Raw genomic sequence first — 16,676 nt, 5'->3', positions numbered from 1 at the left:
TTAGTCCCAATGCCTGTCACAGAAGTGCCATTTGAACATATTGCTATAAACAACATGGGGCCACTGGTAAAAACTAGTAATGGATACCAGCAGATACTATTAATAATGGAGTATGCCACCAAATTTACAGAAGCAGTGTCATTATGCAAGGGTAATGCTAAGGCTCCTGACATTGAAATAAAATCAGACAGTTTAAGACATCAGTCTACAACCCAAAGATTGGTGGATTAGTAGAGAGGTGCAAGTTTATGTATTATCGCAACCAGGTTCCAAACCGGTCATCATTCTTCATGTTATGGAGAACTTTATGTTGTCCAAGTGACAAACGAGACAGCAGCACACAAGCACTTTCCCTACAAAAAGTTAATGTCTTTAGTATCTTAAATGTCCAGCTTAAGTCAGCTGCAACAGCTTAACAGCACAGAGCTGAATAATCTGTACAAGTAAAATTCACACCAGTGACACAACTGCTGCGGAATATATAGGCTACAAGATAACATCCATATGAAAAAAAATGGGACTTATGTATTTTCACAAAATCTTTCTAACCAAGAAAGGTTGACAACTGTAATGTTTCAGAGTTATAACTTTTATGCTGTGCAACTGACAAATGAGGCAGCAGCACACAAGCACTTAAGTCAGCTGTAACAGCTTAACAACACAGATCTGAATAATCTGTACAAGTAAAATTCACGCCAGCGGCACAACTGCTACAGAATACATAGGCTACAAGGGAACATCCATATTATTGCAAAATCTTTCAAACCAAGAACAGATCACTTTATAAATGAATGAACAAAATATCCATAACACTTTCTCTCTTTGTATTACTGTTTCCACATGTTCACCACTGTTTTGCTCACTGATACACCAAGAACTGTACCTCTTAAAACTAAAACACAATGCTGCATTCACCCAGAATTATTTTATTATTCTAATTCTGTTTCTTAATCACACCAGCTCCATGGCATAAAGGGATTAAGCCCTGACTAAAACCTAGATGACCTGAGTTTGATTAGCAGCTTGTGCACAGGAAGAGCCAGACAGGGAGTGGGTTTGAGTGAGGTATATCAACTCACCATCTGAGAGAGGGACAAAGGAGGTACACATGCTCAGCCATAACCTTTGGGTTGATCCCTGGTAGAGAATGAAACATAAGGAGCATGATGTCTGTAATGGGAGCAGGGGTTTGTCTCAGTCTTACGTGGAGGTGTAGACCGTGCACAGCAAGCACATTGCTTCATCACTGATTGGACAGTGTGTGTGCACATAGGGAGAGGGGTTAGATAGGCCTTAAAGGAAAAACGCATCCTTGGAAGTGGTATGATGCTGCCTCAGGATATCTCAATTTCCACACTGGTTCAGACATGAATATAATTAGTCTGTAGAAGGAAAAAAAATGGGTTTGGTAAACCTAGTAATCATTGAGAGAACTGCAAGGGGCTGGGGGTGGCATAGGTTCATAGGTTCATAGGTTCATAGGTTCATACTAGGCTATCTGCCCGAGGGCATTATCTCCCATCCATTGGTCAAGATTTCTCTTGAACAAGGCCTTTTATTCCACAGCATAGGCTGTCCGTGGGTGATGAATCTATCCCTCTCAGCACCTATATTAATAGCCGTGTCGTTTAGTAAGTCTCCCCCTTGTGGCTCTGACGGATCTAGATTTTTGAGGTGAAGCATATTCATCAAATCTGGGTTGGACAGATGTTTGAGACCCTTTATCCTTTTGGTGAGGAACTTTGTGGCCTCTCCAGCTGCTGCAAGTGTCGGGTCAGATCAATCATTGGTCTGATGAGTGATGAGTAGATCTAGATGAGAATCCCTTCATGATAAGGTGGGCAATGTAGAAGGTCTTCCTAACTACTTTAGCTACATGGGTGGGTAGCCCTTGTTTTTCCCGAAGGGTATGACTATGCATTTTTGGCATTTAACTAAAAGTATAATGGTTAAGGTGTTTATGTCTCAGGTAGATGATACATGGTTTGATTTTAACATTTGAAGGGAAATTGGCTAGGCTTAAAACTGTCTGTAAGGGCAGCTAGCCTTGTACTTACCTATGAACCAATTAGCCTATAGAAGTAACTGATTGTCAGCTGCAGGAGAGTTAAAAATACTCCCAAATAATAAAACAATGCTGTTTCTTAACAATAGACGCCACAAATGTGTCAGTGTCAATCTCAGATATATCAATGACTAAAAGATGAGAACGAGAGAAAAGAAAGATAAGAGAATGGAAACAAAGTTAAGGACAGTGGTAGGAGGGAATACAAAAAAGAATAAAGAACTGAATGAACAAAACTAATGTCATGCCTTTGTTACTTCCACTGCACCTCACTCATTCTAGCTGTGCTAAAGAGTGTGAAAATAGTTTCAGCAGAGTTTAAAACACAATTTAGCAGATCTTATGTACTGTGCCACTGCCATGACACAATGAGTGCTCTTACCATTTCTTCTTTGATGCGTTCATTAATTTTATTAGTGGCTTCTTCATGAGCGTGAAACAGGCTTATAACACTGGTTTTATCTGGATCCAGAATATTGCCATCTTCATCCCTGACAACCAAGTCTAGTTCCAATATCCTAGAGAAAAAAAAATCAATTACTGATGCTGAGCAATTGACAGCATGGTTATATTTGAGACCAGCTTAATAAAATCTGAGTTTTAAATACTGCTTTAAATGTTTTTGCAGTTTTCTTTCAGTAATGCCATTTTACACATTGCTACTAAGCTGTTTACAATTCCTCCTATACTGCTAATAACTACATGTACAATTTCAAGAGACAGTGCGGAAGTATCAGCATGGCATATGTAACGCATTTTGGTAACTTTATTATCTAAAGAGTTTTAGTAATCTATCCCAAAACTACAATATCACAGTAATTTAGGGTGCTAAATCTCTTTCTTGCATATACCCTGAAATTACTTTGCTACTATTACTTGCACTGCTGTCAGCACTCCATTACCAATGTGCTGGCATGGAAATGATACATCAGCAAAAAACTATGTGGAATATTTATCTAATCTGTTTATGTTTGCTCACTTTCATTAGTGTGAAATTGGTGGTGGTCTGATTCTTTATATACTAAAAGAGTTTGAATACTCTCATGTAACATCACTGTTCTTATTTAGTACTGCTTGGAATATGCACATTACTCCTACAGCAAACTGTTTGGAAAGCACATAGGTTAACAGCACTGCTATTACAAAAGCACTATTTGTAATAGGTACATGTAATCTCACTGATTCTAACAAGTACTGAACGGAATACATACATGCCAAAACACTGCTTCCACACAGTACTGCCTGGAATGCATAAATATGTAAAAATGTTGCTTTCACACAGCACTGCTTAGAATGCATATATGTAGCAACACTGCTCCTACACAATGCTTAGAACATACACATGCAACAGAAACATTCCTACACAGTGCTGATCAGAATACACAACATGTAGCACCATTGTTCTACACAGGGCAGTTATGAATACATACAAATAACAACCCTGCCCCCACACATTACTGCTTATAATATAAAACATTTATCAACAGTGCACCTACATATTGCTGCTTGCAATGCACACGTATAAAACATGGTGCTTACACAACATTGATCCTACACAGTAAGGTCTGGAATATACAAAGGTAAAAGAACATTTCCTACAGAGTACTGCTTAGAGTACACACTGTAATCCAGCCATCCATCCATTACCAACCCCTTTTTCCCATTTTTGCACATGGGGTCAGAGTGTCACTTCAACAGTGACAATCATCTAGTGCCAAGGTTTACACCACTGGGTGACTAGCCCTGCCACTGAATACACACTATTTTCCGGAAAAAAAAAACCTGCTTAGAATACACGTGTAACAGAACTGCTCCTATACACTAATGAGTGAAATAAACATATATAACAACATGGCTCCTCCACAGCACTGGTCAGAATACACAGAACACAAACATCTTACAACACTACTCCCATTTGGCTAGTTTTTGTTGTTTTAACTCATTAAATCTGAGTGATGCCTCCAGGTGCATTATAGCAATAACCCACGCCTGGGTGTGGGTAATGCTGGATTTACCAACGGTTGGCGTGGTTTGGTCACGAGTTTCAGCAGAGTTCCAAATCTAAATCCAGCATTACCCACACCCAGGCATGGGTTATTGCTATTATACAATGACATTATTTAAGAGAAAAAAATAATGAATTTTCTTAAATAATGGCATTGTATAACGCCTCTTTGCTGCCCTTCCACAGCTGTCTGGTATTCTGCGGCAGTTCTGATATACTGCGCATGCCTACGCAGTACATCAGAGCTGTGGGCAAAAGCAACGGAGAAAGCAAGTTCTTCGTTGCTTTTTACAAACTGTTTTGCTATGTTAAATGGGTTTAACATAGCGAGACAGCTTTAAAAAAAGCAACGGAGCCGTTGCTTTTTTTAAAGCCGTCTTGTTATGTTAAACCCATTTAACATAGCGAAACAGTTTGTAAAAAGCAACGGAGAAAGCAAGATCTCCGTTGCTTTTTACAAACTGTCTCGCTATGTTAAACTCGTTTAACATAGCGAGACAGCATTCAAAAAAGCAACGGAGAATGTCCGTTGCTTTTTTTAATGCTGTCTCGCTATGTTAAATGAGTTTAACATAGCAAGACAGTGTGAAGCAACGGAGATCTTGTGTTCTTCGTTGCTGTAAAAAAAAAAAAAAGAGTTATAGTAATGGAAAAAGTCTAGGCGACCGGACCTTTTTCCATTACTATAACTCTGATTGGTCAGCGTGCACGTTTTTTTAATATTAATGGGGGGGGTCGTTGTATAATTGCAGTTAACTCCTACTGACGCTTCCAGTCATCAAATATTGCTTGTTCATATTTGCATCTATAATTCCAAAACCATATTATGTACAAGGTTTTAAAGGATTTCATCTTAAAGCTTACACAATGGCAAACTCAACTGCATTAATATTTGATCTCTGTCTAGTGCAGGTAAATCAATATCAAGTGTTGTTTTTATGATATTAATTTATATAAATATAATTTTCACATTTTTCTAAACAGCTCAACAACCAAGTAACAAAGACAGAACTCTTTAGCTCATATGAAAGCTCTCAGCTAGATGAATAAAATGCTGCTGACAACATGTAGGTAACTTGAGTGGTTGCTAAGATATTATAAGTTGTTTACAAAATATTACAAATGCAATAATTACTGTGTTTACTGTGACTTATAAAATTTGGTTTAAGATTTAGAAACTAAAGAATACTACCACTGTAAAAATAGTTTGTGCTGAAGAGTTTGCCATTTATACTTCCTTCATAACCCCTATGGTTCCAGAGATATGAACATTTGTTTGAAATGTGAGGACATAATTTGACTCTATCAAAAGGCTTAGGCTCTGTCCATTGGAAGTTAGAGTGCAAACTGCTTGAGCTCCATTGGAGTGAATGAGTTAATACTACTCCCATAAAGCACTGGTTTGAATACACATCACATCACCAAATCCAGAATAATACCTGATCCTCTCAGTGATTACTTACCTGCCTTCGCCGACCAACACCCAACGCCATTACAAAAACACCACTACATTCAAACCCGCAACCTCTCATCTTTCAGTCCCCAAACTTTCTCAGAATGTCTGAACAGCATTAACTGGTTCCCTCTAAAAACTCTCCCTCCAGATGAAGCAGTCTCCTACTTTAACCATTCTTTCCTAACCCTCCTTAACCAGCTAGCCCCCCTAAGAACCAAACATATCAAAACCAATCCCTGCCCTTGGTTATCAAAAGAAACAAAAACTGCCATGCGACAAAGAGACAAAAAATGGAAACAATACCAAAAACACAAAATCCCTGCTTGAATTTAAGCAACTCCGTAACTACACAAAAAAGCTACTTATTAAAGATCGCAAAGCTCACTACTCCAAATTCCAGTCATTGCACACCACAAACCCCAAAAAATTCTGGAATTCCATCTCTTCAATACTACACCCTGGTAATAAAGAAAACCCCTGTCCCAATCCCACCCTCTCCGACCTTGATACTGCCTCCCAAATCAACTTGTTCTTCATAGACTGAATAGCCAAACTATCCAGCTCCTTCCCACCCCCCTCCTCTAACCCCATCCCCTCCTTCCACAATCCCCTCTCCAACCAGACAGCCCCCTCCTCACCTTTCTACCTTAATCCCATTTCCATTGGCACTATAAAAAGACTTCTCCTCAAACTCAAATCATGCCGCAATGCACCAGACAATCTTCCTCCAACCTTCCTCAAACTAACTGCAGATGACATTGCCTTCCCCATCTCCATACTTATAAATAGATTCATACTAGAATCTTACGTCCCCTCCATCTGGCACCAGGCCTACATCATTCCCTCCACAAAGGTGGAAATAATACCAACGCCACCAACTTCAGGCCTATTGCCACCCTTTCCCCTCTGTCTAAAATTCTAGAGAAAACCATCCAAGCACAACTAATGAAGCACCTAACCCAAAATAATCTCCTCTTCCCTACCCAACACGGCTTCCACCCAGCCACTCCACCATGACTACCCTTCTTTCCTTTCTAGAAACTATCAACTCAGAACGTGACTCTGGCAAATTTGTATCTACACTATTCCTAGATTTGTCAAAAGCCTTTGACACCATCTCCCACACCCTTCTCTTATCACAATTCTCCACTCTACACCTCTCTTCCTCCACCATAGTTTGGTTTTCCAGATACCAGTCCAACTGCCAACAAGCAGTCCAATGGAAACCTTCAACCTCCGTCTTCCTTCCTACACCCACAGACGTCTGTTCTACTCTTTAACCTGTTTAGTAACAACTTTTACCACTCTATCCCAGACTCACCTGTCATCCAATCTGCAGATGACGCAACCATCATCTGCCCAGCTTTCTCACCTTCTGAGCTCCCAACAAAAACCCAATTAGCCTTCTCCAAAACAGAAAACTGGATGCAGTCCAACCACCTAACCCTGAATCCAAATAAAACCAAACTAATGATCTTCTCCCCAGCAAAAACTCCACTATTGATAAAACCTCATTCACCATACATAGCCAGAACAACACCCCCCCTCGAAATTGTCCCCACCACCAAACTTCTCAGCATCATCATTGAGGAAGAACTAAAATTTGACACCCACATCTACTCTGCTATCAAAACAAACCACCAAAAGATAGATCTTCTCTACAAACACAACTGCTACCTCAGCCCCTCTACCTGTCAAACCCTAGCTTCTACTTTCTTGCTCCCCTCCCTGATGTATGGTGCCCCTCTATTCACAAACCTACACACCGGCTTACAAACTAAACTCAAATCCTGCTACCACAAAATCTGCAAATTTGCAACCAATTTTAAAAACTCTTCCCACCACTGCCACTCCCTCCACACCCTCAATTGGCTCGAACTCCCCAACTAGCTCAGTTACCTACAACTCACCATTGCCCACAATCTTATCTATAAACCACAGAACTGCCCCTCTCTTGCTACATCCTTAAAATCTTACAAACCCAAACGCCAACTCAGATCCACAAACCAAAACCTCCTTCAAGTCCATAAACCTTCTCGTCCCCCAGACTAGCTACTTTTCTCCTACCCCATAGCCAAACAATGGAACTCTCCCCCCCATCCTTCGCAGCATTCCTAACCATAACAACTTCAAATCCCAACTACAATCTCACCTATCAGCCAAATGGAAATGCCCTTGCCACGCCCAAACATAACATTTTCCTCTGTACTCTCTCTACGCATTTTCATCCACCTAAACTAAAAGAACTATCAGCTTTATATCAATTCATAAAGAGCTCTCATCTCTCAAATAACTCTTGTGCATATAATCACTTTTACCCACCACTATGAGCTAGCTACCTTGTATTTAAATGTTTAACTCACTAGAGCTCACTGCATACTGTATTGCACACTCTGAAATGTCAGTATATGTTCTGCACAAATAATTTTTTTCTCTTTTTTTCCTTTGCAGCTTGCAATAGGTAACTTAATATTGTACAAAGCTTTGTTTTTTAATTGTAACATGCAAATTGTTATGTAAATTGTTAACTCTAATATGTTGGAGCTTTTCTCCCCAGGCCTCCACTGAAAACAGGCTCTTCTTGGCCCAGTGGACTTCCCCGGTCATCAAACCTAAATAAATAAATACACACAAATAACACTGAGTACTGCTTGCAGCACACATGTGCAACAACACTGTTCACATACAATACTGCTCAGAATCCAAGTATGCAACAGTACTGCTCCTACACAATACTGCTTTTTCACTTCTTCAATAGACCTGTATACTGCATGCATTTATCACATTTAAACAAACAGCATCAGGCATTATATCTAACTTAGGATTAAAGCAGACATAAAAGAGTAAGAAAAATGAGAATGACTAATTTCACTTAATGTGTGCATTCTTTTTTTTAAATTACTGTGCTTTAATTATCTTGGCCGCGGTGGTGCAGCGGTTAGTGTTGTCGCCTCACAGCAAGAGGTTCTCCTGTTCGATTCTCGGCTGGAGCACCTTCTGTGTGCAGTCTGCATGTCATCCCCGTGGTTGAGTAATGTTAAAGACATGCAGGTAGGTGCATGCGTGAATGGGTGTGCCTTCTTTGAAGATTGGGCGTCGGGCTGGCAACTTGGCACTGTAAAAATCCACTGCCAATCATTAGCGGACTTGAGTTCCTCTGTGGCAATCCCTAACCGGGAAAAGCCGAAAGACTTAACTGTGCTTTAATTATATAATAAGGCAAAGTAACATAATGAACAGTAATAATATTCAATGTTTAGCATACGCTTGTTCTCTGTATTTTACAACTAACCTTCCATATGTATTATCACAAAATGTCCACTCCTTCAGTTCCCAGGTCCACCCCGAAGATGATCCATTCACCCAATATTCAGATTTACTTACTCATAAGAAGTACTCTGACTGAGAATAACATTAAAAATTAATTATGATAGCATTTCTCATATGATAATTATATACTTTATTTTTGTTTGCTCTTCTCTATAATTCATTCATATTGATGCAAGATTGACCATGAATCCTTGCACTATGAAGCCAACAAGAGAGGCAGGAATACGCAGCTGACACCAACTCACTCATCCATGGGAAAGGAGGCAGCCCAACCTATTGCAGTAACAATATCCATTGGACTGAGAGGTACACAATAATCATACTATGGGTCAAAAACATGCTCTTTGGTCTGTCAAGCCACAATCATGCTGTATTACAGCCTTTGTGAGTTGAGTCTAGGAATGCATGAACTGCAACTTTATTAAGATGTTTTAACAACTGTTGGTTGCAATGACCAAAAATGAACATAAAATGACATACAATTAAGACACCTGAAATAAAAAAAAGCATATAAAAGTCAAGAAGTAATCTCAGGATAACATTTTAATTGTGTTTTTTTTTTTTTTTTTTGAGGAAACTAAAACCCATTATAGGGTTAGAAAAACAGTTTTCTACATTTCTAAATAAATATCAACCCATGCCACTAAAAGCTCATGCCCTGTGGAAGATACCAAAGGTATGATACTTTCTAGCCACATACGCAGTCATTTCCAAAAGTGAGGAGCCTGAAAGGCAAAGGAACACGCATCAAATGTTTCTGGGCACATCTGCAGAACCACCAGCAGCCCTTGGGAATCTGAGCACAAAATGTGAGAAGGACAGTAAGGTATCTCCTGCTCATTCAGGTAATAGGGACCAAAGTCAACTGACAAATTAGCTAACACCAGGTCCATGTAAGTAATTTTATAGCAAACTGTAAGCCACTGTCAACAATGCTTGAGATGCACAGTGTTTTGCTAGCGAGATTTTCCAGTCAGTAGCCTGCCCATGGAGTTCTGTACTAGCTGTAAGATGTCAAACCTTGAGCAGGACATTCCCTTATATAGGACACTGCAGTAGTAATGAAGATTTCGGAACACAGCATGAAGAACTACTGAGAGACCAGACTGAGGTAAAAGGTGCTTGATACTGTGATGTTCTACAAATGTAAGCGAGTAGATTTCACTGTGGCATACACTTTGTCCTGAACTATTAGCCAAAAATCCAGCATTGTGTCCATGCTGTCCACCTAGTCTAAAAATTAGAAGTTATGTACCTACCATAACGTTCCATGTTAGTTGTCTTCTCTCGCCTTCTTTCTTGCTGGATGGGGTTCGGAGCCGATCCTCGGCTTCGACTCGGCACTTGCTAAGCTCAAGAGCTAATTTTACCAGCTCAAGGCAAGCCTATATCCCATGATGCAAGGCGGAGATTACTCAGATCTCGTTTGGTAGCTAAAGAAATAGCAGCATTTTCTTCCAACTTAGGAGGAAGAAATAAAAAATACTAAATAACATCATAACCCTCTAGAAAGAATCCACATAATCTAGTGACACTAGGAGTTGGCCAGCTAGAAAAAGGTAATAACCTCTTAATAGAAGATGTATAATCTTCTCGGTCTGACCAGGCTAGGGGAAGGAGGCGGGGCTTAAGAAAGAAGGCGAGAGAAGACAACTAACATGGAACGTTATGGTAGGTACATAACTTCTAAATGTTAAGTTGTCAATCTCGCCTTCATTCTTGCTGGATGGGACCGTGTCCCTAGCACCTCTATCCTGGGTGGCTCAATGGAACAGACTCTTGAGAACGGTGGAACCAAAATGTGCTCTGTCTCTGGAGACCAAATCTAATTTGTAATGTGAGACAAAGGTATGAGGAGAGGCCCATGTGGTTGCTGCACAAATAGTGTCTATTGGAAGTCTAGCTTGAAAAGCTGTAGATGTAGCTAGAGCTCTGGTAGAATGGGCTTTTGGGTTAGAAACCAACTCTTTGCCTCGGAGCTGATAAATGTAAGTGATCACGGAAGACAGCCACCTAGATAAAGTTACCTTAGAAACTGGAAGGCCTTTCCTGTTCTCTGCATAGGATAGAAAAAGTTGATCAGATTTCCTAAAAATTTTTGTCTTATCCAGATAATATCTCAGCTGACGGTGAACATCGAGATAATGTAACTTTTGTTCAGCTCTAGCAGAATAATTCGGGAAAAATAATGGAAGATCAATGGACTGATTAAGGTTAGTCCGAGATGCCACCTTTGGTAAGAAAGACGGATTAGTTCTTAGGGATACCCTATCTTTGTGGAATATTAGATAGGGAGGGCGAACACAGAGAGCATGAAGCTCAGATACTCTCCTGGCAGATGTAATGGCAACTAGAAAAAGTGTCTTCCAAGAAAGCAATTTCAAGGAACAGGCAGCTGCAGGTTCGAACGGAGGAAGAATCAAGGATGTTAAAACTAAATTTAGATCCCACTGTGGTGGGGGGTCTCTAATAGGAGGTTTCAATAAAAAGATACCTCGAAGGAATGCCTTGCAAAGTTTATGTGACATAATGTTGTGGTCCAAAAAGCCTATATGAAAATTTGAAATGGCTGCTAGTTGAACTTTCACTGTGGAAGAAGAGGATCCTGAATTAAAAATGTCAGCTAGGAAGTCCAACACCGAATGAATTGGAGCAGTATAGGGGTCTATGTTCCTAGCTTTTGCCCAGAAAGAGAAGCGTCACCATTTACTAGTGTAGATCTTTCTGGTAGAAGATTTTAGGAAGCTACTATGATATCCCGCAGGATTAGAAATCATAGGAAGCCTGGCTAAGGATGGAAGTGGAGCAACCAAGCAGTGAGGTTGAGAGAAGGTATGGATTGGTGCAGTTGACCCGACTGGTGGGTCAGAAGATCTGGAACTGGGTCCAGATGCCATGGCTGTACCAAGAGGTAATGATGTAGGAATGGAAACCAAATCTGTCGAGGCCAATAAGGGGCAATGAGAATCAACTTGGCTCTCAAGGAGGTTGCTTTCTGAATTAGCTGAGGTATCAGCGGAAAAGGAGGAAAAGCATAAAGAAGTCCCCGGGGCCAATCTTGGGTTAGAGCGTCTCTGGGGGATGGCCTGGAAGGGGGAAGAGAGAGAAGAAGTCTGGGCATTTGCTGTTTTGAGGTGTAGCGAAAAGGTCGCAGCAAGGAAGGCCCCACTTCTAAAAAATCTCTTCCGTCACTGACTGTTTGAGAGACCACTCGTGAGGCATGAGAATAGCTCTGCTCAATCTGTCCGCTATGATGTTGGATTTCCCTGGGATGTGCGCTGCTATCAGAAACCGGTGAGAGGAGATTGCCCATTTCCAAAGTCTGAGAGCCTCTCGACACAGTGGATAGGACTTGGTTCCGCCCTGTTTGTTTATGTACCACACTATGGACATATTGTCCGTTTGGACTGCAATAGTTCCCAGGGGAAGAGAGTCGTTGAGGGCTTACAACGTTAAAAGCACTGCTCTCATCTCCAGAACATTTATGTACAGATGGTACTCGAAAGGTTGCCAAGTGCCATGGACCATTCTGCCCTGATAATGCCCCCCCCACCCGATCAGGGAGGCGTTCGATGTAACCGTGGCAACCGGGGCAAGAGGAACAAATGGTCTGCCTTGATGGATTTGAGGGGACAATATCCACCAAGTCAGATGTCTTTTGCAAGTTGGAGTTACTATGATCTCGTGACGCATGGGAAGTTGTTGAAAGGACCATTGGGTGAATAGCATCCATTGTAGCAGCCTCATGTAAAAGCGGGCGAGGGGAAGAAGTGTTATGGCGGCCGCCATAAGACCCAGTACTTTCAGAGCAAATCTGGCCTGTATTTTGTTGCTGAATAGAATCACTTGGACGTGTCTTTGAATGTCCAAGATCCTTTGGTCTGTCAACCTTGCAGAAAGTTGTACAGTGTCCAAATTTGCGCCTATAAAAGTAATATATTGACAAGGCAGATTTTTCAAAATTTATAGAAATTCCTAGCCCTCTGCAAGTGTGAATGGTGTAATTTCTGGCTTGGAGAAGCAGAAATCTGGTGGTGGCAGTGAGGAGCCAGTCGTCTAGATATGGAAACACCTGGAATCCTTGACGTCTCAGGTGAGCCGTAACCACTGCCATGCATTTGGTGAACACTCTGGGGGCTGTAGTGAGTCCAAAGGGCAGGGCTCTGAACTGGAAGTGACTGGTCCCCAGCCGAAAGCGGAGAGATCTTCTGGAGCGTCTGTGAATTTTTATGTGATAGTACGCATCCTGAAGATCTATCGAGCACATCCAATTGTCCTTGCCCAGAAAGGGCAGAATGGACTGAAGCGTGACCATCCGGAATCTTGATTTCTTTACAAACTTGTTGAGTTTGCTCAGATCTAATATTGGTCTCCAGTCCCCTGTCTTTTTTGGAACTAAAAAGAACCTTGAGTAGATTTCGGATCCTATTTGGTCCGCTGGGACTGGCTGGATGGCTCTTTTTACTAGCAGTTTTGATATTTCTAGTACTGCTAGTTCCCTTAGACCGGGTGGAATGTCTGGAAGGGTTCCCTTTTGTTGAATTGGGGTTTGAATGAAGGGAATTTTGTAACCCTCGGATATAATTGACTGTACCCATTTGTCTTGAGAAAGGGAAAGCCAGGCTATTGGGTACAGCGATAATTTTCCCCCGTCTGCCTCCGAAGGCGGACAATCGGGCAACATATCTCAGTGATGCTGGAAGGATTTGTCAGAAAGAGGCTCTCTGCTACCCTGATTCTGCGGACCGCCTCTGCCCCTAGGGCGGCGTCTATTATTGTTACCCCCTCTGCCTCTGGGGGTAAACTGACTTTGTGCGTCAGGCGTGACTCCTTGAGATTTGCGGAACCACATTTTCCCTTCCTTCTGTCCTTTGGGGTAAGGTCTAGAAGGGGTGGAGAAACGGACTCCTATGGCAGAAAGAGTCTTGTCATCTTGTTCGCATCTAGTCAAAGTGTCTTTCACTTGAGGACCGAACAAGGTCGAGCCATCAAAAGGGGAATTTGTGAAAGATGCCTTGAAGGGGTCTGCAAAATTACAAAGCCGCATCCAGGACTGACACCTTAGAGCCACTCCTGTGCCTGCGGCCCTACTCGCTCCATCAGCTGCATAAGAAATGAGCCGCATGGAGGAGTTAGCAATGGAGTTAAGGATTCCTAGCTGTGAGCTAATCTTATCATGAGACCCAGCAGCTGACGGATCCTGTAAAACTTCTCCCAACTCTTTAAGAACATCTCTTTGAAGGCGGGTGAAGTGGCATAAGTACTTCAGTGATCTCATGGCAAAAGTCGCTGAAGAAAAAATCCGCTTACTGTACCTGTCCATAGTCCTAGACTCCTTATTAGGAGGATGAACAGGTACTGAAGGATCAGCTAATTCCTTCTTGGTGGCAGCAGCCACCACCATGGCATCAACTGGGACACCTTTTGTTAAGTATTGTCTATCTTGTGGGGCTGTAATAAATTTTGAAGGTCTCCTGGGGGTAGGTTCCACCGAATCTGGAGCCATCCACACCTTCCAAGCCACTACTTCCATGAGAGGGTCGAAAGGCAGAGACACCCAGGAGGTGGAGAGTCGAGATCCGAATGCCTCCAGGTATACTGACTCGTCCTCAGAGGGATTAAGGGAGGGCCAGTTCCCCCTCTGTTTAAGGATTTCAAGGATGTCTGAAAATGAGACATCCTCAGAGGAGGACCTTAGGGACCCCTCCGACTCATCCAAGTCAGTATCTGATGTAGTAGACTCAGGGGAGTCTAAATGTTTCCTCTTACATGTCCTCTTATGGGGGGGTTCTCCTGATGGATCAGGAGAAGCCTCGGAGGAGGAAGATATTCCCAATGGGGAAACCTGAGGCATTGGATCTCTGGGTCCGGGAGCAAGAGAGTGGGAAGAGACGTCAGCAGGTACTGTAGTGGGAGGAGATGATGGAACTGTCCGTTGACTAAGCCCAGGGGCTAGTACACTCCTCATCACCTCGAAGGCTCCCCCATCACAGAGACTAGAAGGTTCCCGCTCCGAAGAGATAGGAACCCCAGGCCCCACCAAGAGGGAAGGCTCCGAGGCAGATGTCGGGGCCGAGCTCACCAACGCCAAAGCTCCGAGAGGGAGAACGGGGTCGGACAAGGGTCCGATGCCACTCGCCCCCTCGGAGCCGACGAGAGAGACTAGACACCCGGATCCCTCCAGTGAAGGTCTCAAGGAGGAAATCGGAGCCGAGGACGACGGAGCCAAAAGGGGTGGTATCGGCTCTGAAGTCACAATGGTACCGGTTCCGAGGAGCTCCAGCTCCGAGCTCTGTAAGAGAGTCGAAGGAGGAATGTTCGGTGGATGTGATATAGCTACCATCTGTTGAGATGGGCTATGGAGTATTTGGGCCAATGCCTGAGACTTTAATAGTCTACTCACCACTCTCTCAAGGTCGTGATCAGATAGCCTGGATGAACGAGAAGATCGGCTCCGATGGCTCCGCTCCGAGAACAAGGGTGATCTCGGAGCCGAATGAATAGATCCCACAGAAGGGGATCGAGATCTCTTTTTCGAGATTAATGGAGCCATCGGAGCCGAAGATACGTCTGCTCCAACCGGAGCCGACACTGAGTGTCTAGACTTGACAGTATCGGCGCCGGATGGAGCCGATACTGATACTGGTATAGAAAGATCGGCTCCAGCCAGAGCCAATCTCGAACCTGGTGAGGAAGAACCTGAAGCCGACGGCTTGGAAGCCTGAGCCGAAGGCTTAACAGGTTTCGAGGGCTTCCCTGGCGCCGACTTAGTCGGGGAGCTCTCGGGTTTTAATAAGCCCCTTAAAATGAGCTTATTTTTTCGTTCTTGCAGGACTCTTGGGCTGAAAGCATGACAGATAGCACAAGAGTCCTGCAGGTGCGAAGGTCCCAGGCAATAAACACAAGTGTGACCATCTGTCAGAGACATCTTCTGACAGCACGAGTCACACTTCTTGAAGCCTGAGACCTTAGTGTCCTTCGACATAACTGTGTCGATGAAACACTGGAAACACACTGACACACAAAACACACTCAGTCCAACAATTTAAATAAATTAAATTAAACTAACAGGGATAACAGACAGTCACACACAAAAAATTCCCTGACAGGAAAAAATTTAGGGAGGGGAAGGCCTAAGGCCTAACTAGGGGGAAGGGAATATTTACTTAAAAGAAGGGAACACTGACAGGAATAGGGTTAACGTGAGTCGGTATTTAACAAAAATTAATATTTATATGTAAAAAGTTAAAGGGGGTAGACAAAAGTCTCTGAAAAGTTCACTTACCTAGAGCTGGTAAAAGAAGGCACCTCGTTAGCGAAGCGGCAAACGAGATCTGAGTAATCTCTGCCTTGCATCATGGGATATAGGGTTGCCTCGAGCTGGTAAAATTAGCTCTCGAGCTTAGCAAGTGCCGAGTCGGAGCCGAGGATCGGCTTCGAACCCCATCCAGCAAGAATGAAGGCGAGATTGACAACTTAACATCATAAGTCTATTTTGCTGTGTATTTTTGAAGGGTGGGACCACAAATCTCAGTCAAGGTAGCATGGATTGTCATGACCTCAGTTTTGGAAGTGTTAAGCTATGAGTTAATGATCTGCAGATATAATAATAATAATGAGTGAAACAGCTTGCACCAAACTTGTGTACTAAGATAAAGTCAACATCTAATCTCACAAAGGAAAACTGCTGTTTCAGGTGCCACTACTTTGACAACATTACAAAAGTGGATTAGAGTTATCCGAGCTGTACCTAGGCTGTGAGGCCTAATAGCTAATCAGAGACAAAGATCCACAAAGTCAGTGTGCTCCTGCTGCTACTG

At 42.6% G+C, this 16,676-nt stretch overlaps 1 protein-coding gene across 1 annotated transcript in view; it reads right to left on the bottom strand.

Annotated features, from left to right (window-relative positions):
• The window catches only part of DOCK2 (dedicator of cytokinesis 2), a 4,134,711-nt gene that overhangs the window by 3,723,127 nt on the left and 394,908 nt on the right, over positions 1-16,676 (bottom strand). The window contains exon 7 of the mRNA XM_044069535.1: positions 2,448-2,583. Coding sequence (XP_043925470.1) covers positions 2,448-2,583 — 136 coding nt within the window. The remainder of the gene's footprint in view (positions 1-2,447; positions 2,584-16,676) is intronic.

This window comes from Protopterus annectens, chromosome 4.part0 (assembly GCF_019279795.1).
Source record: "Protopterus annectens isolate FY-2018-M chromosome 4.part0, PAN1.0, whole genome shotgun sequence".
NCBI classification, from domain to species: Eukaryota; Metazoa; Chordata; order Ceratodontiformes; family Protopteridae; genus Protopterus; species Protopterus annectens.
Note: the sequence above shows the minus strand (reverse complement) of the source record. Positions and strands in the feature narration are given on the sequence as shown.